Raw genomic sequence first — 25,569 nt, forward strand, 5'->3', positions numbered from 1 at the left:
ACCGAAATTCCGTAGTATTGCATGGAGTTGAACTCGGAGTTGAATAAACAGGTAATGGAGTGGAATATATGGTTGAACACGAGTAAAGAAAGCCGAAGTCATTAGAATTGATCAGTGATCTGTGCAATTACCAGCAGCAAGTCCCACAGCAAATTTCCAGAAGGACCACCGACATCCAAATAGCTTCATAAAATCGCGCTCCTTCATGACGTCAATAATTCACCACTCGATGCTCACTGTTATTAATTCACCTTTCAATCACCATTAATGCATCGAGCACAAAGATTATCACGAGTTCACATCACTTTGAACCGAGGACCGTTGATTATGGTACCTTGTCAGTGTACATAAGCACACTGGTACATATCCTTCTTCAACATCTCCTGACTTGGCAGGGCACTGAGCCAGTTCCCCTCAGAGAAGCCGGTCTTTGGCCAGTTGATGTGTTTGTACCATGTAAATACCTACACCACTCCAGAAGGCATAAACACATGCTTGATTAACGTGAAAGCCACGCACGGCTCAACATTTCCATAGCTTTTACTCAATTCTATCTCTTCAGCAATTCCACAGCGCAGGTGCACTGAGACATTATGTACAATTAGAAGAGAGCATTTATTAGCTTGTCATAAAAATGACATGTTTTTTCATTTAATCGGTGGAAAGACGGAAATTCAAAGGGTAAAACGTGATCCTCTAATTGGTTACATAACAAAATTGCTGATAGAATTTTTATCAGGGGGAGTTGCATTTCCCTGGAGCAGCCTTTGTTTGAGAAATTTATTTTCCTTTTTTCCATGGAGATATCTCTCTGGATAATCCATAAATGTGATAAAAATCCATTCTCTATTCGTATTGCACTTTTCCAGGGGGAAAAGTCTCTCCTTGTGAGTGGTGAAATACGGTTTGTGTCTCGGTGGATACCAAAGTGACTATGGAATGTGTCGTTGAGGCAAGAGTTATGTGGTAGCAACCTTGGATGTTGACTAGTGTCTCGGCCAGTTCCGGAGGTACCACTCCTGAGGGGGTATGTATTTTACATGTATATTTGTACGAGAAACTGCGGTGATACATACGTATCTGGTGAGTTTACTCCTCATCCCTGTAAATGTCACAGTCAACTAGAATCAAAAGTTTTTGGTTAAATCCTCCTCGGGAGTTTCGGCAGGGGATGCTAAACTTTTGGTACCGTGTTCAGGTTGATCACGTGTTTGGATGAGAGAGGGAATTCCGAGGAGACACACAGGTGTACTGAGTTGTTTCAAAGGACTTGTTTTTCATTTTTCCATCAGACTTTCTCTCGACTGATTGGTTACTCATAATTGCATTAGCATCGCTAACAGCTCTATCCCCTCCGGTGAATGATGATAAAATTTATCACAATTCCATTGAAGGTGACGATTTTCTGGTGAAGAGTTAAATCAAATAACAAGCTGATGGGATTCAATGGGGTCGAGTAATTAAACTCTGGAGTTTCTTTGCGCTGAAATTACACTTTTCAGGAGTTACTCAAAGAGTTGGTCTCTCAACTCAATCATTTAGCCAAGGAATTGATAACTTTTTTTTAATAATAAAGAATATTTTCAGAGTGAAATATGAGGAGTGAGTTGTCTCCTCATCCTCATTTATCCAGTTAAATAGTTGAACGCGACCGTAGCATTTTCACCGATAAACTAAAACTAAAATTGAAATTTAAACGTAATTCAAACTGGCTGATTCACTTTGTCGACTAACGAGCTTGCATTGTTACCAGGAAAATTCATTGTCTCAAGTTGAAATTTTATCCAGGAATTTAAGATTACAAATGGAGCAAGGGTAAAGGGAGTTCGATCGTTTAAATCCAGAAACGTTGGCAATGAAACTTCTGGGTTAACAGGGAGAATATATTGAAACGCTTCTATATATATATCTCCTCTCCATCTGTACAGTAAACTCGAAAGTCTTTAAACCAAAGTTCTGAATCCAATAGCCATTCAGCGTTTACTAACACCTATATTGCCATTGCCAATCCTCAGCGTTAGGTACCATGCTCCTCTATTCAACCTACTTCGTTAAATAAAGTTGGCTAAACTCAAGAAAAGTTTGAACCCATTAAGCAAAAACCACTGGAAATAGTTTGAGAAACCATGTACCTTGTGGTATTTTGAATTTGTACCATCAGCCTCACAAGTTGACATCAAAACCAATGAACAAAATGTCATGTCAAACCGCAAAATATATTCTCAACTTTAGCCTCTTCAGTTCAGAGCCCACAGGATGTACTGTACAAATGAACATCGGTTTTGTCACTCCCTTTTCCTGAGTTATTTGTCAATCTCGGTGAGTTATAGAACTCGGGGGGATAATAATAGATATTTATTTCTCTCAAGAGGCAGTAAAGCAGGATATGGTTTGTCAGATAAAGAAGGGGGGGAAAAATGTAAGATTAAATAACTGAGAAAAAAGAATGGAATTGGATTTTTTTTTTCTTCCTCTGGAGTTTAGTGGACTAGCTGTGGGCTGAGGTGAACACGATGATAAATCTGGGTCTAAGCCACCTTTATGTCGACTCGTATACGACAAAGATCTCTAGTTATACCCCTGGGGGCTCTTCCAACTTCACAACTCCATGTTCCTGGACTTGCTTATTAAATTCACGAGTGGATATGCAACAATGCTGTGTCCTCCACTGAGAAGTTACAATCTTTGGGGTTGACCATTCTCAGAACTAGAAAATCACAACAGCTCAACCACTACAACTCAATATTCGACACCATAAACATGAAAATATGATAAATTCATTCACCATCTTCAGCTAATTTAATTGAAAACCCAATTAATATAATTGAAAAGTAAAGAGAGCTCTTCTAAAAAAGCCGAAGCGCATAAATACTAACGAGTTGTCCATTGCCGTTTCATAAACCTGGAAAATTCAATTTAATTTTTCCCTCTTTACTGAGTCAACCCGCAGCATTAAAAAAATCATAATGTACAATTTTAATAACAGCGCGAATGTGCATAATTGAAATTTAATTTGACCTGAAGTCAGAAATCCCAGCTCCTAATACGGGGTTGAGAAAGCCGTGGCTTTTATTAACGGAATGGCGTAAAAGTGAAAAAAAAAAAGTCGACGGTAGAAAAGGATGAGAGAAAAACTAGTTGGCAAAGAGAAAGGGAGGAAAATAGATAAAGAGGGTTAAAAAAAAAAGTGGAAAAAAGGGAAAACGAAACGAGCGAGTGAAGACACGAGATGAGCCGAAAAAGGGAGAGAGTGAAGGAAGTGAGGGGATCTCTGTGAGTAGAGGATGCATCAAGTTTTAACGAGGTCTAGGGCCGAATGGGGTAAGGTCGGACGTACCTCGTCGAGGAGATACTTTGTGGGATACAAAGACCACAAGAGCACCCACCAGCCGTTAGCCAAGAGATAGACGTATGAAATGTGGATGATTTGATGCGAAGAATTCACCAGAAGAGATAAAAAAAAAATGTTGATATTACTGGCTCGCGTTAAAAATAAAAATTGCTGTGCATTCAGTAATTATCACATGAGCACTGAACGTTAGTTCGAGGAATAATCTGACTTAATGAGTTGAAACATCAAAGTGGAATTGTTGCTGTGGGGTTTGATGCAATAAGATGCCAAACGCCTAGACAGAGAAGTTGGTATTAGTAGGGTGTTGGACAGGTGGATGATCAAAGGTACGTGCATCAATACCAACGACACCGGTGTATCCGGACGTATGAACATTGTCAGTGTAAATTTGTCTTCGATAGATGCATGGCTCATTGAGAATGCCTTGAGATCAACTGGCAGCTAGTCTCAATGGGTTTGTTCATAGCAAATCCATCCGACGTTGAGAATTCGTGTCTTGCACTTTGGAGTGAAATACCACAGGGACAATTTCTCGGATTAATGTAACGTCATGGCTTAATCACATGGCAATTGGGTCACTATCATTCAACAAACTCATAGTGAAATGGGTATTCCTTACTTTGCTGATTCAGCTGATTCACCTGATTAACTGTTGTTGGGTTTATATGTTCAATTATGAAAGGCTGGGAGCGTGACGTTTCTGCTATTGTCAAATTTCACTTTAATTCATGATATCATTGGATGAAATTATGGTAATTGCGCGAGTTCGATGAAGACAGAGTTGTGGAGTTGAACGGAATTCAAAGCGGTGGGAATTGTTTCTGGAGGGGATGGGAAGATTATTCTCGATGCATTCACTCGTCTGTAGATAAATCGATCAAGATACTTTTCTATGTATATCCATGATAGAGCAGAGCTTTCATCTGTAGAGAGGTGCTCTCTTCGGATTCACCAACCTACAGACTCACGCGGATACAACGGACAATTGCCGAGCTCTTCAGGAGAGTCCAAGAAGCCTCTACGATTGGATTTTGCTAGAGATTACTTTCACAATGAAAAGAAACTCTTTCACTAACGTTTTTTTTTTTCTCCTCCTTTTCCTCCCCTTCCTCCCCTTCCTCCCCTTCCTCACCTTCCTCCCCGGCCTCCCCTTCCTCCCCTTCCTCTGGTTCCTCCTTTTTACCCCTGTCTATCGCTTTACTTTTTCTTCAACCAGTTTTTTTTTTTCAGAGGATTTAATCAAACTCTCGAACTGCGTCTTAATTTATTAGTTTTCATTTTGTCACATTTCCTCTTGAGGACTCTTCCTTTTTTTTTCATCTGGTTCTCTGTCTCTACTCGGAATTTATTATCATAATTCATCGTATCTATCCGTTCGAGTGTCTTACGGCAGTGTCTTTTCCTCTCGAATATTCCAAGAGATCTGGAACTTTTGAAACCTCAACTCTGCCTCAACCTCTCCATCGTCAGACTATCGCGTCCAACTTCCACTCTCTTTTAGACCTCATCCTTGCATCACTCCTTGCTAGCAACTCAGCTCTGTACGAAAGAGATAAAACGAAAGAAAAAGGGAAAAACCAACGACATACAAGTTTTTTCCTCGACTGGAAACTTTTCATAGACTGTCCCAGAGAGGTTTCAAAAATTGCAATTTCATTTTCCCCATTCCCGGATAACTTTGAAAGACGAGAGTTTCCGGAAGAGGATAACCAATACGACAATTAAAAATGAGTGATTCATAGTTGTGGAAGATAAATCGAGGGAATGAAAACAGTTGGGCCAATTCCAGGGACTGAGACGGTTTGTGATTTCGTGGCAATAAAGGAGATTCGGAAATTGTTCACCAATTCGTCTACAAGAATTTTCATGGAAGAACTCCTCAGCCTTAACACGATATTAACATATTCACAGGTCAATGAATATAAATGTGCCCCCAAGGTGTTTAACATTATTCCCTTATTTACGGAAAATTCATGAAAAATTCCCCCCTCGATGTGTTGTTAAAATAATGAGAGGAGCTTTTGTAAATCATTAGCTGGGGGAATTTTTTTTTTTCCATTCACTTGACCTGGAATATAAAATTGCTAACCGTGTTATCGTCAATCGTCCACCAAACACGATGTTTCACATAAATATTTTCTGCTCGTGTGCACTATCGATCAATAAAAAGCGGGGGGAAGTAAAAAAAAAATGTCAGGGATTTATGTGTTCTGACATTCCCATATTTTATACGAGAAAGCCGTGGTGCACTCACTTCTCGAGCATTATCATCGTTGTTTTTCGCTCAGCTTTGTGATTTTTACTCTTCCACATTCCCCTCTCCCCCCATCTTCCCCCTGCCCCTTCGTTTTGTAAAAAGCCATCGACGGAAGCGATTTGCCACGGAATTTTGGCAAATGCGGAGGAAGAAAGAATTCAAAACGTCACATTGCCATCATGAGGGACTTATTCCTATCCTCCAAAGAATCGGCATTGTGTCGAAGTTGAATAAAAAAAAAAAAGAAGGGAGTTTGAAATGTCTGGCAAGGTAGCATCTCAACATGAGACTCCCAGGAGTACAAAACTCGGGTGCTAGGTAGAAGAGTAGTAAAGAAATAGTGGAAAAATACAGAATGGAAAGAAAAGTTGCTGAACTTTGCTAAATCGCTTTAACGTTCAGCAAGAACAAAAGTTAAATGGTTAAAATTTATGCAGTGACGACTAATTTTCCCCAGTCCATTGGCCCCGTTTAAATGCTCTCAATTTCGCAGATGGCTTCTGCCGTTTTTTCTTTTTCTCCCGGTGAGTAATTCCCGCATTATTTTATTTCTTCTTCTCATGACGATCGGGAAGGAACAAGGGTACCAAGTTGACTCTGTCAGTTTCACGTTCTGATAACCACTTCAAAGAAAAATTCCCCTAACATCGTTAGACACTGGCTTTGATCCAGCTCTTTCCATTCCGATAGCAAAGAGAGAGAGTGAAGGATAATTCACACTGGATGGGAATGATTTTTTTTTAAACCCCTAGGGGTGCGTCAGATCTCCGGGGGAATCGATTCATCATGGTATTAGAACTGTTGACAATCATCAATTTTCCCTCTCATCGCAGAATTTTCACGCGGCGTTGAGACATATTCAACATAATATGTTGATTAATCAGTCAATTATCGATGGAATTTGTTTGATCGGCCCATCGATTGCAACTTCACCGTACCGATAGCAAGATTGATTTATCAGGAGGCCGTTATCAAATTACCAATTATTATCCCCTGCACTCGATTGCACGACAATTTTCCTACCTCCAATTAATGATTTTGGGTGAAAAAAAAAATCAGCCCCACTGGAGTCAACTAATTGATTGACGTGAAAAGGTGAGTAAAAAAAAGAATCCCAATGAATCAATAGAGAAATGAATGTAGGGGGTGTGAAAACAATTGACAGAATTAAACAAGAATTTAATTGAATTGTGTACGAACCAATTGTCGAGCGTGCCTGGGACTGAACTACTGGATTATTGTTGGTTTCAGCAGCACTACCAGTTGTACTTGTTGTTGTTGATGTAATTGTAGTTGCTGTTATTGTCGTTGTAGATTGCTGTTGAATTCGTCTATCTGCCTCACCTCCAGGAGCGTTGGTTATTGTGTTAATTGATGGTGAGGCGTTTGTGGAATTTGTCGTGTTACTAGATGGTGGCTTCGATGACCACGAACTGCAGGTATCACAACCCTCAGCACTGCGGGTTGACAGACGACAGCAGGACCAGCGTTTTCCGCTCCAGAGACCAGCGTGATATCTACCGGAGAGACCTGGATTTTCACTGCAAACTGCAAACAACAATTGTTATACCAATTATTCAGTGTATTGCGGTAACAACGCTCGATATTTATTTCAACCCCTCGATTATAAAATTATTCATTCTACTCTAATTATACTATTCAATGACCAATTAAATCAATCAAATCAATCAAATCAATTTGTCGAGTACTCGGAGAATAATTTATGGGAAAATTATTATTTTCAGTGGAAAAACTCTGAAATATCCAATTGATTTTATAAGATTGAATAATAATTTTCAAGGAGGAATTAATGAATACAACAATTTATCATAAAAGATCAACTCATAAAAATTGAATCCAATTTAAACCAGATGAGAGAAAAAAAACTCTCGTAGCATTCACAGAAGATGGGACATTTTTTGATGATGACTTATAATGCTCGAATGAGTGTCCTTGACTCGATGAAAAAGAGAAATTTTAACAGAAAAATATCTAGGGAGCCTTTCAGGATAATTGACGATGCTTTTCAACACTATAACTATCGTTATTTTCCTCAATCCACTCCTCCATCTCTCTCTCATTCCCTTTTGCCTGCAGTGACACATCAAAGCCTGTTCCTCTTCACTCACTCGAGCTCACTTCCACGTCGAAGAGTACTCCTGTATATTTTAGCTTATTTCACTCTTTCCTCACTCTCCCTGACAATCTCGCATCTCGTTTTTTTTTATTCAATACGCAAAGCACAACACCACTGGCAAACGGAAACGGTGTTACTTCGTGGGGATGTCTCGTTACCGTACCATAAAAACGAGTGTGCGGTAACGGTCTCCAAATGAAATGCGTTTTCACAGCCGCAAAAATTCGAATAGAAAAGTGTCGAAAAAAAAAAAAATGGAACGACAGAATGGAGCGGGTGATACTCCCTTCTCTTGGTAATTCCATGGGGATGAATTTCTTCCAAAGGGAAGAAATAGGGATTTTTATTGCACCCAGAGCTTTCGTTTAACAAATTAATGGAATTTTTGTGCGAGATTCAAGGAAATTTCAGTGCCATTTCCACCTTGAAGGAATTCTTCTTGCAAGGGATTAATGTAAAAGCAGGATTACCTTCTCCTACTTTTTTATTTAACATTTAGGATATCCCGTAATTGGGAGAATTAATCACTTTCTTTGGAAAGTCAGATAAAAATCGAATAATCCGCGAAACGAATAATCAGGCATTCGCGGGAGAAAAATATAAATACAACTCAGGATTTATCCCAGCATTGCCTCCTAGTTTTTCTCGAGTCGGTTAAACATCTTTTTACTCGCCTTGAAGAACGTCATCAGCAGTCCACCCACGTACCCCCGTTTATCATTAGCGTGTTCGCCGACCTGATAACGCAACTGCTATTCTTTTCACTCCCATTTTCCAATCTCCTTTATTTTTATTGACATTTTTCCTTCATTCATTCTCATTGAGATACTCTTGTTTTATCACGAGCAGGCTCTAATATCGAAAGGGAAAATAAAAGAGAAAAAATGTGGGTTTGATCTTCATTGGCAGGAGTTGAATTACCCCGGTTATCGAGGAAGGCTTGACAGCTTCCCTTCGACCACAATTCCCAATACTGGTCATGATAGATATCCCACTGACACTTCCGCCATGTCTTCAATCCTGTCACAAATTGAAGAAACAGGCATCTGGCATTCCCATAATTTACTTTTTCTCTCCTGGCTTTTATTGATCCACCAGAAGGTAGCTGTTGCAATTTTTGGCAGATTCAATTGACCCGGTGAATTTGCACTCCACTTTATTCTCATTCTCAGCTGAATTCCCAAAGTTTTTCCCCACTTCTTTTTTTTTTTTACAAGCCATCGAGCCACGGTGTAATCAAACTTTTGTGAAAATGAAGTTGAATCTTTGATGGTGTTGCGAGAAAAAGTTTTGGGTTTGAATGGCCTTTTTTTACATTGAATTCACGGATGGAAGAAAAATTCAACGTCTGTCAGCTATACTCTGCTTTTTGTTCGCCCTGATAATTAAGCACATAGATTAATCCATTTCAAGTAGTTTTTCATCCGGTGGATATAATAACTCGGCATTTCCGGTGGCCAGGAGTGGATTCCGCTTCCTAATTATCTTCTTAAGATCTATCTTCTGGTGGTTTTTTTGGTGATGGTACTTCGCTGTGTTTTCCCCTCACTCGGTTGTTTCTTTTTCCACTCTCGTGATGAAAAGAGTATGTAGTCAGGCAGTAGTTTCTCCAGTTATGTTTTTCACAATCTAATCCGTCGAGACTAATTAACTTTGTAATTACTTTTCCACAACTCTGGGATGATAGTGTGCACTCACGAAGTCCACATTAACATCGCACTTTTAGGTAAGCTCCTCTGGGTGGTCCTCAGTCGTGATTTGCGATTCTCTTTTTCATATGCATTAGCCCAGGGATAGAAAAGGGGTGAGTGGTGAAGAGGGGTTTATAAAAAAAAACACGAAGAAGGGCGAAGAGTAAAAAGTACGGCAATTTACTTAATCCTCGGGGACTTTAGCCCCTAAATCAAATCTTTCATCTTCCCCACACACCTTGTGACACAAATTAAATTCCCAGAATGTTGAAGAGAAAAAAAATGAAAAGTGTTATACGTTACCCCATTAAAAGTGCATTTAATGTTCTTGAAGTGTTATGCACGGGGAAAAAAGGGTCAAGGAAAATGAAAAGGAACTTTTGACCCGCATAAACATCAATTTAAAGTTGAATTTTCACTCGAACTGGGGGAAAAAGTCAATTTCAAAGTTAACCGCTGAAGCAACAATGGAGTCACAAGAAATAGTCGTTTATTCAGTATTCGCTGTTTGCATCTGATAATAATTCACGCATCATTGAATTATTCTTTGGTGGAATATCAGTGGGATTCTTACCAAAAGGTCCTGCCACCTGATAGAAATCACAATATTCACTTTAGTATTCCAATGTACTATGGTGACTCGATTTCACTTAGAGGGATGCAGTTCTACGTCGTGTAATACTCCGTGACGCGTTTCCCATCCGGAAATTCAAACGAAACTCGTGCATGCACTGAAACTCCATTATTCGAACTGTGTACAGTGAATTGCCAAAGCTCGGTGGTCTGTACGGCTGCAAAAATTCACTGGTACAATTTTTCTCGATTCTATTTCACCTCGTTTGGTATTTTTTCTTGTGCGCCACCATATATTTTTTTATACCGAGTTTTCGATGGAAAGCAAAAGCAGTATGGCAGCGTGAGGGCTTTTGATCAGTCAGGTAGACAAAAAAAAAATTGATGGAAATCCCTATTCTGCACGATAACGATTAAAAAAAAATTCATTGATGTTGGGGGTACGCGAAATTTCGTCGAGGCTTTGAGGTGAAATTAAACTACGTCGAGGTTTTCCATTCGATGGGCTTCACAAACAGTGGAACACTTTTTAAACTATTGACTGAGGGACCTCTGGGGCTTAATTCCATCCATTAAATATATTCAAGATGAGACTGTAGCGGATGCACAGAGAGAAACTGTTTCTTCACTCCAAATGAGACTTTATAATCAAGAAAACATTTTGATGATAAAATAAAAGTAATACATTACATTCTCTTTTTTTCGCGTAGACCTTCAGAAAAATTACCAATTGATTGTTTAACCATGAGAGAGTGCAGGTGAAAATTGCGTCCACATTTTTTTCGAAGGTTTATTTTTATTGGCTATTCCACGAACATCTGTACCTCAATTTGCAAATTGGTGTTGTTATAATCAAGTACTTTGACGTTCGTTGGAAAACTTCGAAAGGTCGTATTTCGAAAGGTCGTAATGCAATGAAAATGCAGAAATGCCCCAGCTATATTCGTTGAGGGAAAATGAGTATGCAGAGGTCTTAACGGAATAAGGAAAGGAGCTGGATTGCCGTATCGAAGGCGAATGAAAGGGGTGGGAATAAAATGAGAATCTCCTAGGTGAATGGATCTACGAAGCGTGAAGTAAAGTTCTCGTTTACCTGCACGTAGTGCGCGAATCCACTCGACTCGGTCCTGTTCACGTGCCGCAAGTAGATAAAGAGTGTACTCCTGACCTGCCTCACGATATCCAACTTGAAATGGCAGGCCAGGGGGTATGCCACCACCGCCACCACCCCCTGAGCCTGCTTCACTTCCGGCAGCCACGTCGCCGACGCCAACGTTCCCTAGGCTTGCCGTTTCCACCACGTGCACGTTCTCAATGGCAATGCGACCCCGTTCCTTTCGTCGCTGGAAAAATAAAAAAAGAAAATAAATGAATAATAGTACGAATAGGTGAAAATAAAAATGATAAATGTGTAGAGCGAAAATTCAATCAGCTCTGGACAGTTCTCGACCGTTCTAAATAATTCAAGTAGAATTTTCACTTGCTTGGAAATTCGTGTTCACCGAGATGATGTCGATAATTTGATTGTTGAAATTGGGGAGAGAATAGTGAAAAATATCTGAATTTTTGGTCAATTTAATTGGCGCAATGAATAAATCATTGGATGAGCAATTTTATATTTACAATTATCTCTGAAATTGTGGAAGTGATATTTTCTTTTTTCATTTTCCACAGGGATTTTACACGATGTCAAGATTAATTTCGTGAGTGATTTATTTAGCCCCGGGCTGGAGTAAAATATTCTCGTGTATTTTAAAACTTGAATGCAAATATTCGAGGGCATATTTTGAATTTCAATTCGTGCTGTGAATTTATAATTATGATTTGCAATTTACCAGGGCATAGATGCATTTCCATTCACGCAAATCCTATTAAAAATGGGCCAACACGGTAGTAAGGGTATGAGGTCTGAAAATACGGTGGCAATATTCCACGCAGAAATGCAGGGACGCGGATCCCGGTCAGTTATGATTTTTTTCTCCACTTTTTCACCTAGATTTGATATTAAAAGACACGCCGCGTGCAATTTCCCAGCAAAATCCCTTTTTTTTCTCCTTCAAATAATTTTTTTTCTCTTCTGCACTCTTCACCTTCATTTACCAAGCCAGCTTTTATTCATTCCTGTATCCATATCTCTTTTATTATTTCTCATTCTAAAACCAGAAGGTGTATCACAAAAGGGGGCGAAAAATACTACGTTCTTCGAAACAAAGAGAGTCAAAGTAAACTCATCCAGCCGGAGGGTAAAAAAAAAAATACGAATAAAAGCATTTCGTCTATTTTTCATCCCCCATTCTCTCCTCTCTAAACATCTTTTTCTATCCACCTCTGTTGCTTACCTCCACGTTGTCCAACTTGAATTACAATCGCACTTATTTTCCTCCCCGATTCTCCCTTTCAAATGAAAATAAATAAAAAAAAAGAACGACACTCGAAATCGACGCGACGATCAATTTTCCTCAACGTTCCACGTGGATTGTCCCTTTCTCCCGTCCCCGGGGCTCCAACTTTTTTACACCCCCACCCCTAAACTTAAATAACTTGCAAACTCATTTGTCACTTGCTGACAATGAGGAGATAAAAGCCGGTAAGAAGTTTATAGATTCATTCGAGTATGAAAAAAGTTGGATAAAAAATGTGGGGTGATGATCAGCGGTGGCTCTTGAATCTGATGAACGACAGTGGCTGTAATGGACCGAGCGTATCTGGGAAGCAGGTTTGTCATGAGTAGAACAACCGGGATCGCCCGTAGATCGATCGTGAACGTGCGCCCGCGCGTCTGTGAACACTTTTGTTGTTGACTTTATTTATTTCTATTAATTTTACCCGAGACAAAACATGAAAGAGACCAATTACCTCCCAATAACGACCCCTCAACCCTTAAATTATCAGTACCAAATTCCCAATAGCTTATCCTTCATCAACCAATGTAGGTATCAAATTTATCATTGAAATTTTTATATTAAATAATCAAACGCTTTCAATCGAATAACTTGGATCGCTCGATGATAGTGAACGCGCATTAACAAGTCGATTCGTCGGCGGCTACGGCTAACCAACTGAACTCGTGAATCCGGAGATGTGCCAGGATGTGCAGAAATAGGGGATCCGAGGGGGTGGAGATTGTGCCGAAAGAAAGGGGTTGCTCTCTATCTGCGCTTGCGTGTTAAACCCCCCAAATGGGCTTACCAACGATGGAGATATGAATTGCCGTGACAGTTTCCTTGGGCTCTACATATTCAATTAACGTTTTCACGTTCTCATACTATTCACATACCCTTAAGAACGTGCGTGATCAAATTTTGCCGCTAATGCCATGAAAAATTAGGGATATACTCGCTGCTTTTGTAATGTATTCAATTATCCAAATGGTCGATTCAATTGCGTTATGCCACATGGAGAGAAAAATACTGGGAAAAGGACGTGAGGTGTTGAAATTACGGTCTGAAAATGGCATGCCAAGCAAGAATTTCACTCGTATGCCACAAGTTTCTTATTGTTATTGTGTTCATCGTCACCACATACTCTATCAATGAGTTGAGACGGCTCTCAAAGTTGCGTCTTTAAAACCATAACAAGTATCATTTTAGTCACATAAAATTCACGTGAAATTGACTAATCTTTACGTTCTCCAAAGTATTTTTCACTTATTTCTCCGTGAGTTTTACGAGTTCGAAACAATACGTGACATTACCGTAAATTTTCCGGAGTAAATAATAAAATTTACTGACCATCTCTCATTTTTTATCATGATTTTAAATAAAAATAACTGAAATCACTCTTTACCCCACGATTACGTGACTCGTTGGGATTATTAGAAAAAAAAATACAAAGTGCACGAAATTTTGGATTTTAAAACGGATGGAAGACTGGAGAATAATGTAGATTAAACAAATTAATTTCGCAATGAATTAATGAATGAATAAAAAAGGTGGAGAGTCAAGAGTAAAAAATGGAAAAAATACAGGGTAACTATTGAAATGTCAAGGCAATTTTTCCCTAATACATTTGAAATGCAAAAATGAGGGACAAGAAGAGAAATCAATTTACCTCACTGTCATTGTCGTAGTAGACGAGGTAACGACGTGTCAGTACGAACCACCGTTGTTTGTAGTTTATTGGTGTGAAGCGTTTTTTATTTTGCGAACGCTTCACCATAAATCCCTGTCTCACAATATCACCCTTCGACTCCACCTTCCCATCCTTCCCCGCCATACCGGAGAATGCCCTGCCTGAAAAAAGATAGATAACAACAAATTTAAATTTACATTTTTGACATCTTTCATTCTCACGTTCTATTCCATAAATCAAAATCATTGGAAAACTGTTTTATCGACTCGTTTTGTTGTGCCACTGGTTGTTTTTTTTTTATCAATTCCCCTAGTGAATCGAAATCTCGATTTATCATTGAGAAAAAGCAATTAACGCGTACGAATGTAAAACGATAATCCCCCTGGAATAAATTACACGATATCGGTTATCGAATCCACTGGGTTCATTTAATTCTAGGTTAGGTTCGATATGAAACTGTAAACAAAGATCTGGTGATAGATAATATGGAGAAAAATTAACGATCGACATATGTGCAGATGCTAACATATATCGATGGAGATTATGCTGAAGGAATTTCTCAGCAATCGCCTCGACTGAAATTAGATCCTCGAGTTTTGAAACAATGAAGAATGCAAGGGATTTTACGAGCTAATAAAATACCTTGTGATCTCGAGGAGTAGGCGCAAACCGGCATGCTCAAGATTGTTTTTTTACAGCTACACAAAAAAATAAAAATTACTGACCCATAAAACAACTAACAAGTAACAAAATCAGTGGCAGTAGCTCGTGGTGGTATGCATCAGCAGGAAAATGAGACAAGAAAAAAATACGAAAAAGAATCTCTCGAAGGAAACTGAAAACGAGAAGGCGTATAAATAGTATGCGGTTATCCACGATGTGTTTATCATCACTTCCGTAAATGCAACTTCGATAAAACCATATTGTTCTGTTGTCCAACTTGGGTGAAGCAGTCGTACGCGAGACGAGAAAGAAAGAACGATAAAAAGGGAGAAAAAAAAGGGCTTATTTGTTAAAAAAATGGCCGATTTTAGGTTTAACTTGGTGTACTTACCATGCACACTATGGTCGTTAACGACGCTGCATAAACAATTGTTATTGGTGGTACAACCGGCTTTCGCGTGCAAGAAACAACAAAAAAATTCACGTGGAATGATGGTGCAGCGCGCGCGCGCGCGCAACTCCAATCTGTCAAACGAAAAGCGTCGAAAATTCATGGAGGGGTGAAGGGGAGGGGCATCTGTGGCAGCTGATAATACAGATAGGAGGCCCAGGGTGAAGGACGTCAGCAGTGGCGGCTCCAGGAACTAGTGTCGACTAAGCAATCCGGACCAGAGAGAATTGACTAACGTAGAGGCTCAGTTCGGGAGGTTTGAGTGACCCCACCGGCATCGTGGTATCTCACCCCAAGGAAGAGAGGGCCCCACACGCAATGCTGGGTGTCTGCCCGTCAGCCGACTCGGTAACTGCCATTCTGAATTTTTTTGAAAAATTTTTGAAAAAGTATCAGGTGAACATCAAAATCGAGGAGGTATTCACTGGAATGGGGAAAATTCGAAATTTTTGAAGAAGTATCAGGAGAACATGGAAATCGAGGAGGTATTCACTGAAATTTGAAAATTCAAAATTTTTGAAAAAGCATCAGGGGAGCATGAAAATCAAGGAGGTATTCACTGAAATTTAAAAATTTGAAATTTTTGAAGAAGTATCAGGAGAACATGAAAATCGAGGCGGTATTCACTGGAATTGAAAAATTCGAAATTTTTAAAAATGTATCAGGGGGACATGAGAATCGAGGAGGTATTCACTGAAATTTAAAAATTTGAAATTTTTGAAGAAGTACCAGGAGAACATGAAAATCGAGGCGGTATTCACTGGAATTGAAAAATTCGAAATTTTTAAAAATGTATCAGGGGGACATGAGAATCGAGGAGGTATTCACTGAAATTTAAAAATTTGAAATTTTCAAAAAAATATTAGGGGAACATGAAAATCGAGGAGGTATTCCCTGAAATTTGAAAATTCGAAATTTTTGAAAAAGTATCAGGAGAGTATGAAAATTGAGGAGGTGTTCACTGGAATTTGAAAAATTCGAAATTTTTGAAAAAGTATCAGGAGAACATGAAAATCGAGGAGGTATTCACTGAAATTGAAAAATTTTAAATTTTCAGAAAATAAAATTCCTCTAGTCGATCGGTCCCACTGACATCGGGACTGCTACTGAGGCAGTTACCGAGTCGGCTGACGGGCAGACACCCCACCATTGGGTGCGGCCCCCTCTTTCTCTTGGGGTGAGGTACTCCCCAAGAACTGAGCCGCTCATTGGGGGTTCGAGTGACCCCACCGGCATTGTAGTCCCCCACCCCAAGAAAAAGAGGGGGCCGCACTCAATGGTGGGGTGTCTGCCCGTCACCCGACTCAGTACCTGCCGCGATGGTGGGGTGTCAACCCGTCAGTCGAGTCAGAGGGACCAGTCGACAGGGTGAATGTTATTTTCTGCGTTCCGAAATTGGTATTCACTGAAATTTTAAAATTTTATGGATTCACTTAATTTTTTTGCCCCCATGTGACCTCTAACCAAATCCAATTAACCCTTAACCAAAAAGTATCAGGAAAACATGAAAATCGAAGAGGTATTCACTGAAATTGCCAAATTCAAAATTTCAGTGAATGCCTCCTCGGTTTGCATGTTCTCCCGATACTTTTTGATTAAGGAAAAATTTAAGTGACTCCATAAAATTTTAAATTTCAGTGAATACCAATTTCGTAACGCAGAAAATAACACTCACCCTGTCGACTGGTCCCTCTGACAATGGGTCTACTACTGGGCAGTTACAGGGTCGACTGACGGGCAGACACCCCGATTGCGTGTGGCGCCCTCCCTCTCTTGGGGTGAGTACTACGATGCCGCTGGGGTCACTCCAACCCCCAGAACCATGAAGAATAGAGTGAGGAGGCCGAACTCTGTGCATTCGGTATTCGATCCGAACCAGACTCGGTTTGTCCAGAAGATGACGACACCCTCCGAACGCGGGATCGGTATGTATTCTCAAAGATTGTTGCCAAGGCTTTTTATCAAGACCTGGAGGATTGTCTGAACAATTTTCAGATTGACTGGAGTCCTGATCCTGATTAATTATTATTATTCGTGATTTATGATGACTGATTAATTCGGGTGATGAGAGGATGAGTCTCTGCATTAATTCATTTTCGGAATAATGTGTGGTTTGTTAAACTATTTTTAAATGTTATATTTTCCTGATGTAATAGTTTGAGCAATACTTTTTTCAGTTTTAATATTTTTTGGTGGAATTTTTTGATAATGATTTGTCGTAACAATTTGAATTGGGCTATTTTGATGGGTAAACGAATCTCACAAATGACCTGATCTTTTTCGGGAAGTCGCAAGGTCGTTGGAGTAATTAAAATGTCCAGGTGCTGTTCCGGGGTGAGAACTTGGACCACATGCCCTCAAGATTTTCCCACAAAATGTAGAAATCTGCGGATGTTGGGATTATTCATGGGCTGTTGAGTGTTTTCCACCCACTCAATTTCACAGCGTCTCCATCAATCATTCTTGACCTCCGTCCAATTTTCAAGAGCACCAAGGAAAAACAAATACTCGGAGTGCGGGTAAAAATATACAGATTAATTTGTTTATCTGCCGGTGTAAATTTTTTCACTTCGCTCCAGAGTGAGGAATAAAAACTATAGGAAATTGCTTCAGCGGGACGATAAAAAATGAGTGTTTGAATTAACCGAGGAGAATAGGGATTATATTGAATGGTATTCACAGATGCGTGGGAAGAGCCCCGTAAAAACATAAAGGAAGTAAACTACGGGTAGAAGTATTCCCCCGTGCGTTAACGACAGACCAACTCCAGATGCTGGCTGGGTTAACGTTTTAAAAAGATCACGGATATAACACGAGAGATTTTTCAGTCTCAAAATACCTCAGGACATCCTGTCTAGGGGACTGGGAAGGTCTGTCTTAAATCCCTTCGTACCCGAAGAAGCCTCAACGAGTACCACCTGCCCCACCCTGGGAAAATGCTACATAAAAAGCAATCACAGCAAAACCACATTTTAATGTCAATCCCCCAGAAGAAATCTGTGGTGAACATAAAACTATTCAGTCTCTAAAAAAATAAAAAATAAATCATTACAAAATACTTGCGGAGGAATGCAAAATTTCAAAACCACTTTCTCTCAAGTCACAATATTTTACCAAAATATTGTTTTTATGCAATTTTTCATTTCATTTTCGATACAGGGGAAATAATTATTTATAATAAACAAACGGTTAGGGAGATATTTTATATAATTCAATACTTATAATAATATGAGTACTCATACCCTGATTTGTGGTATAATTATTAATCGTAATGAAATTGCACTTCAAAAATGGAAAGAAAAATCAGAATAATGTGAAAAAAAAAGAATTTCATATTTACATATTTTCATATCTTATTCTTAATCGATGGGATAAGAAAAGCTGAAAGTATCGAGTACATGGTGTACAATTGTACGTAGTTTTCTCTTTTTCCATCCCCACCAGACGTCCAGTACCCACCACTCAGCGACCCAGAGAATTCATCTCTCTTGCACCTTCTCCGAGAATTTTCATCTCACTCGGATGCATTCACACTCGAGGGTTTGGTATGAGTTAGTCGTGGGCGGAAATTAGTAGAACCCGTCGAACTAGTCTCTGGTTTTGTACGAGAACGAGGCACTGCCTTCAGATGGTTGCTTGACCGACCAACGCGCGCCGGTTCTCCACCAGTTCCAAACACCCGCAATACTTTTTTCCATTTTTTATAATAAATCCGTCTCTTACCTCTTGGGCAATCGGATCACCCCATCAATCATATTCACCTCTTCTTTCAGTGTGATACGTGAATCTTGTGTAACTCTGGAATTATTTTTTTTAGTGATTTTTTAGTGTGTCTTCTGAGGACAGATCAATTTTTTTTATCGATTCTTGTGAGTCATTGGGAACAATCGATGATAGTTTGTTGGAAGACCATTGACCCGGGCTGTTGTGTCTCGTGACGATTGATCTGGGGATTCGATCGCGGAAATTATTACGTCATGGCAGGAATGCTACCACCTAAGGCATCGTATGTATTTTATTAATTTTAATTAATATTTTTATAATTTCACGTATTCATTCAAATTTATCTATTTGCCGCTAGTATTAAAGTATTTAATTGCATGCGAATTGTGGAAATGGGCGGATTTTTTTGTAGTTAACGAATTTTCTTGGCGAATCTCATAATTTTTCGGAGGGAAATCATGGAATTAGTGGAATGTCTCTCAAGATTTTTCGCTAGTTGCGTTTCTTTTCATTTGCTAGTTTGAAATTCGTGCGTCGAACTATTGGTTTTGTTTATAACGAGCGGCAGTTAATATAAACGCGAGGGATCTGGGGATTTCAACGAAAGACACATGGTGGATGTACTGGAAGAACATTTGGAATTTCAAATCTGTTTGGATATTTTTGTAATGGAATTTCGGAAATTTTTGAAGATCGAGATAGCACCTCGATCTTCCAATCATCCCACCGTAAATTCAATTGATGAACTGTCCAACTCCTCACAATCTGATAATAAAAGAATTTTCGATTAATTAAAATTAATAATTGGAATGAAATTGCAACAAATAATGGAACAATCTAAATCAATTTGCGCTTTAAAATTCCTAGAATTCCGGGAATAAAAAAATTGCGAATTCTTGAAGAATCTTCACACTTCAAAATGGGCAATTGATTTTAATAGCTCGAAGCTCATATCGCTGATGAGATCAACTTCAACTCAACCCAACGTAAAAATTCCGACATACATTGATTATCACTCAGATTATTTAGTTCTTCTTCCCCAACAGATTAAATTCCCGCACACCGTTTTCCCCCATATTCCATCATTTCTTCTTCCATAAAAAAATTAATGATGACTCACCATACTTCAATTTAATATAAAAATAAAGTGATATAATTAGTTGTAAGTGATTCTTGGAATGCATTAAAGTATATACACAATTACAAAGCGTAACGGTGCCATGTGAGACACGTATGTATAACGTAGAAAAGACGAAAGGTGAGGGCAAAATACTTCAAAATCCCCACCCCCCCTTTTCTCAGTTACAATGTAATGAGTGAGTGAGAGAAAGAGAGAGATTGAAAGAGAGAGCGATGACGTTGGGACCTGGAATTGCGATTTAACTGCGGATGTAATTACAACGCGTATAACGTATACCGGAAGTATGAAAGAAGCGTCGCGCGGATCGAACATTTTTCCGCACTCAATCATTATTATTTTTTAATGAAACACGATCAAGGTCGTTAATTAGCGCACTTGCTGATATTTCATTGACCGGAGTGATGAATGAAATTCTGTAAACCGGAGTTATAGTTATAATTATAGTTATTGCATGAGGACGATAGCTATAATTGATGGAGAGTGGATGAACAATAGAAATATATGTGTAGGATAGGATTATCGGGTATAACAATTGTTAAAATAATAAAATATGTGAAATTGAATAGGTGATGCCGAGGGAGATTTGCCCCAGGCTGCTGAGGGTGGGCCTGGTATTGCTCAGTACTCTGGAAGCCATAAAATCAAGTGAACTTCACTCATCCCAATCCAATCCCGAGCTCTGTCATCATGGGTTGGAATTCTGGTCAACGGACAAGTCTGGATGCACCCCGTGCACAAAATGTGCACCGGAATTCACAATAAGTCCGTGCGCCGTTCACAAAGATGCTATTTGTGGACCGCTATCAGCACTCGAGCTGGACTGGTCCTTCCTGGGTAACAGAAGAAAATCAGACATTAATCAGAGGTTGGATGTAACCGAGAAGATGATGTGGCGTGTTTCAAATGTCGATGGAAGACCGGAAACGTTGAGGTCAAGCGAGAGTCGACGTGAAATCGATGATGAGTTGAGTGCATCCGGTCTCGATGATGATGAGGGCTTAATTGATCCTCAGCAGTTGCAGGTATCTAGCGTGATTGTCATGGGGTTGAATGGTTGGGTTATTAATTTTATGTGATGCTGCAGATATCGCCGGAGGTGCCCAAGGAGAGGCGATCTAGCAATGACAATGATCATTTACCGTGGGATTGGCAGACCAGTGCTCTTGTCCTCGCTGTATGTGCCTGCATAGTATTCTTCATGGTTGCCGGATGCTCGGCTCTTATCTACGTCCGGCAATGGCGACGGATGAAGAGGAATTTTCAGCCAGGTAATGGATCCAATTGATCAATCAACAGGGAGAGTCGTTAAAACTCTATCAGATTATTCCTTCGATCATTCCTGGAGATTTTAAAGATCTGATGGCATTCCACCATTTTTTCATTTTTCTTTCACTCTCCCAGATTGCTAATATCTTCACCCAATTAATTATTTTCTCATTTTCTTTCGAGAACTATTCATTAAAATTGTAATACATAATGCGGATTAAAAATTTAGTCGATAGATTCTAGTTGTTATTGAGACGTGAGGTTCTTCACGATTCCTCAAGATTTCGTTAATGGAAATAATGTTTTGAAATTCATTGAGATTTTTTGAGAGATTGGGAGGACAGGGTGATGAATGAGCGGCATGTTTGAAAGAGTCTCTTCGGATTGAAAATATTTTTTATCATTTCCAATGCAAGACGATATCCACTTCATCATGAGGGCCGATCACGGCTTATCCCTCACCTTGGCGTCGACCTAAGGTGCCCGGATATCGCGTCTCACGTTTCAATACATTCAATCCACTCGCATCAAAGGCCATGTTTAATTTTCTCTGGTGTTCTGTCAGTCTAGGTTGATTTGATCCAATTACCTGGGAAATTCGAAGAGTCTCCTCTTGGAAAAATAAAAATCGACGAGTGGACGCTCCTGGTCTGAGACCGGACGGAAATCGGCGCGATGTTATCTCTTTAATGGTTGACATTAATTGTGGGGGAGGGATGGGGGATGAAATGGCATTTGAACATGATGGGATCCTTAGAATCGTTATTGCGAGTCAAAGGCCCGGTTACTTCCAAGAAGCAACGATGGGTGTGAGGCGAATGTGCGTTGAGAATATTATCGTGAACTCAACGCCGTTCACTTCCCGTCCTCGTACAATATACGAGTCCTTGCCAAATGTCACGTCAACATATTAAATTATCGAAACACCGTACGAGAGGACAAATATTCTCCAATAACCTTGACTCCATTCAGGATTCAGGATTCAGTAATCAGTAATCAGTAATCAGTATTCCATAGTTCCCCTCAATTATCCAGAAATTTAATAAAATCGACATGATTGATAAGAAATCGAAAAAAATCCCCCGCGTTATTCCTCAATTTCAAATCAATCAATTTCAGATCAATTTTCAGGAGATGTCTGCGAAAACATGGAAAAAATTCTCGACCGTTTGAGTTGATTTCGCCGCAAATTCTTCCCTCTCTCAAAAATTTATAGCACGAGGCGCAATTACATTAATTGACTCCAGTCTAGACCGATAAAAAAATTGAGAAAACATACTTTTGCGGTGGAGAGGGTCATTTCAACGAGGAATTGCGATTGAAAAAAATTAAGTGGCTGTTGACTCGGTACCCTCTCTCATTCCAACAAGCGATCCAGTGAGAGTTCGATTGAATGAAAAATTCAAGATGTAAACGTTTGCGAATGCTAAAAATTTTTCGTCGTAAACCACACAACGAGCGTGTCCAGATGGCACGTGACATTTTAGTACAAACAGGCGGTACGTCTTGACATTCTCCGATTCTCCCTCTTTTTCGTTGACATTCGAAAAAGATATATGACGGGAAAGGAGTGACACTTTTTTCGTACATGCTCTACCTTTGTCTCTTTTATTGATCACGCAATCATACACCACCGATATTGTGCAACATTTGTCGAATGCATAATGATGCACCAGGAGGGATTGCAATTGCGTGATTATTAACATTACCATCTTCTTTATTGTATTGTTTCAACTCCTATATCGTCTGTTTATTCATGTGAATACATTCCGGAGCATCTATGGCATACCAGAGATATTTTTACTGCGTCGTTTGATTATTTTTGAAAACTGAATTAATAATAATACATTAATCATTTCATTATTTATTTAATTATGAATTAATATGAATTAATATGAATTGATATGAATTAATATGAATTAATATGTATTAATATGAATTGATATGAATTAATATGAATTAATATGTATTAATATGAATTGATATGAATTAATATGAATTAATATGTATAAATATGAATTGATATGAATTAATATGAATTAATATGAATTAATTCAATTGTCCCAAATCTATTTAAGAGAAATAATTTATTTTTCCAGCATTGACTGCAGGTACTGATAATAATGCGCAATTTTCATTCGCGTAAATAACGATAAAAGTTAAATTCCTAAACAATGAATCAACAGCCATTCATTCCACTTTGAGTATCTCAGATCCACTGGCATCCGGTCGGAGAATTCTTCTCCCCTCGAAGGCACCACTGGTATACCAGGAATTCATGAAAGTACGCAGTTAATTCACATTATTTAAGGGTTTTTTTCATTTTATTTTTCAGCTGGTCTTGAGGAGATATCAGCGAGACTGAATTTAATGGTAAAGGCTGAACTTGCTGAGCTCAGCGCAGGTGCCCCCATGAACCCAGGGGATCCTGAAACAAGGTGCCAATATCTCGAGAAACTTTTAGGTAATTCAGTCAGAATTTCTTTAATTTTTATCCATTATTAATTAATTAATTGCAGCTATAGAGTTAATTTTTTCTAATACTCAATATAATTCTCTCGACTTCTCCCTGAAATTCTTTCCCGAAGATTCCATCACATCTCATACATATTCTCAAGTCGATTCTCTAGGACGTCCGATTCAATTAAAATTCTACCCATTTTTTCTCTGTCCGAACTGACAGAAATCCGAAAAATTGCAATTCCTCTTTTTAAAATGCCCCAAAATATGAGAATATTGAATTCTCTCCATTCTCCAGTGAATTCCCCCCCAAAAAGACCATTAAATCGTAGAATTATCCAATTTGCAATTGACAAAAGAAAAAAATGCAGGGGAGAACATGAATTCCGTACAAATGGCGACATTTTTTCACAGCGTACGTGAATGGGCGGACTAAAAGGATTGGGGAAGGGAAACTCGTATTTTTTAATGACACCTAAAGAGAAAATTAAATTGACTGAATTGATTAATGATAATTCACGCTGAATGAATGGTCTAGGTAGGATTGAAACGGTTACGCGTGTTTCGTGCATTGAATTAAGTACATAATGTGTGTACTTGTGTCCAGTAGACGTGGCGGTGGGAGATATTGAAACGCGCTTGAACCTCTTGCTATCTTTTATTTTTTACTTTTCATCACTCTGTCCCCCTTTACATGTACGTTTATTAAACTCCCCTACTACTTCAGAAACAACTCCTTCCGTCCGACTTTCATTCACCAGTTCGTATCACGCGATGTTATATTGGATGACAAATGTGCCATGGGCGCGATTCTCTGTTATAAATGCCACCAGGTTTATTGACCACAATTACTTCTCACTAGTCGCAATTGCTTCATTGCCACTTTGATGCGAGAATATGTCCCTCACAGAAACAGCCGCTCGTTTCCTTCGAGAATTCAATTTTTCCGATATCAGGCTAAATCTCCAATAAAAATTATTACAACTCCTCAGATAAATCTCAATCTCAAATAAAATAACGAATTGAAATGGAAAACGAGTCAATACTGAAAAAAATATAAATATTTGATTCATGTTCTTCCCTCATTGATAATTAATCCAATTAATATAAATTCTTGGGTATGAAGTGGTTTTAATTATTTTCATAGGACTTCTAATTATGCGAAACATCAAGGGATTGTAATGAATATTTTTCTGGAAAATCTCATTAATCTGTGGCATAACAATTTTTCTTAGTCAATACGTCAGTTTGTGGAATGGCGATTGATCTTCACTAATTGACTCCAGCAAATCCCTGATGTTGTGTTCGACCTCTTTGTCTTGCAGACCGGAAACGAGAGACTCCGGTGGTGGCAGGATGGCCGGAAGCAGGGGGAAACTTGTACATCGAAGAGGGAGAAACGTCTAGGAGTAAACGTGCACAGATTTCCCGGATTCAACGCAACATCGAGAGCATCCTCAGTCACAAGACTACACGGGACTGATTTTTCAAACGAAAGCATTTTTTTTTTTTCTCAATTTTGTATTATCATAAATCTATGCCAGACTCTGTCGACATCAGTCAGTTGATTGATGGATTTAATGGAGAATTATTCGTCTTCGGGCTCCCGTTGCCTCGAGTTGAAGATTATCGAGACACGTGGAGCAATGACGATGCGCCACAATCTTTTAATGATTATTTATTTTTATTAGATTTTTAATACCAATTGTAATATAAAACTGTAAGAATTCAATTGACAATAAATTAATACAGACCAGATTTATCGATTTTTCATTTTCGCAGAT

The 25,569-nt window shown here is 39.0% G+C and overlaps 2 protein-coding genes across 5 annotated transcripts in view; one reads left to right on the plus strand and one right to left on the minus strand.

The window, feature by feature from the left end:
- Btk29A (tyrosine-protein kinase Btk29A) overlaps positions 1 to 15,364 on the minus strand; it is a 42,481-nt gene extending 27,117 nt beyond the window's left edge. The window contains exons 1-4 of one of the 4 annotated variants that reach the window (XM_011300922.1): positions 15,136 to 15,364; positions 14,061 to 14,242; positions 11,104 to 11,353; positions 6,810 to 7,157 (exon numbers count right to left, since the gene is read on the minus strand). In XM_011300922.1, coding sequence (XP_011299224.1) covers positions 6,810 to 7,157; positions 11,104 to 11,353; positions 14,061 to 14,242; positions 15,136 to 15,298 — 943 coding nt within the window. In that variant the 5' untranslated portion in view covers positions 15,299 to 15,364. The other 3 variants (XM_011300941.1, XM_011300931.1, XM_011300955.1) reach the window with 3 other exon arrangements.
- Positions 15,365 to 18,743: 3,379 nt separating this feature from the next.
- On the plus strand, positions 18,744 to 25,543 carry wgn (wengen). Its single transcript, XM_011301000.1, has 5 exons — positions 18,744 to 19,201; positions 20,626 to 21,081; positions 21,144 to 21,327; positions 23,661 to 23,789; positions 25,111 to 25,543. The coding sequence occupies exons 2-5, from the start codon at positions 20,629 to 20,631 to the stop codon at positions 25,266 to 25,268; spliced, it is 924 nt and encodes a 307-aa protein (XP_011299302.1). The 5' UTR covers positions 18,744 to 19,201; positions 20,626 to 20,628; the 3' UTR covers positions 25,269 to 25,543.
- The last annotated feature ends 26 nt before the right edge of the window (positions 25,544 to 25,569 follow it).

This window comes from Fopius arisanus, unplaced genomic scaffold (genome assembly GCF_000806365.1).
Source record: "Fopius arisanus strain USDA-PBARC FA_bdor unplaced genomic scaffold, ASM80636v1 scaffold00001, whole genome shotgun sequence".
In the NCBI taxonomy this organism is placed as follows: domain Eukaryota; kingdom Metazoa; phylum Arthropoda; class Insecta; order Hymenoptera; family Braconidae; genus Fopius; species Fopius arisanus.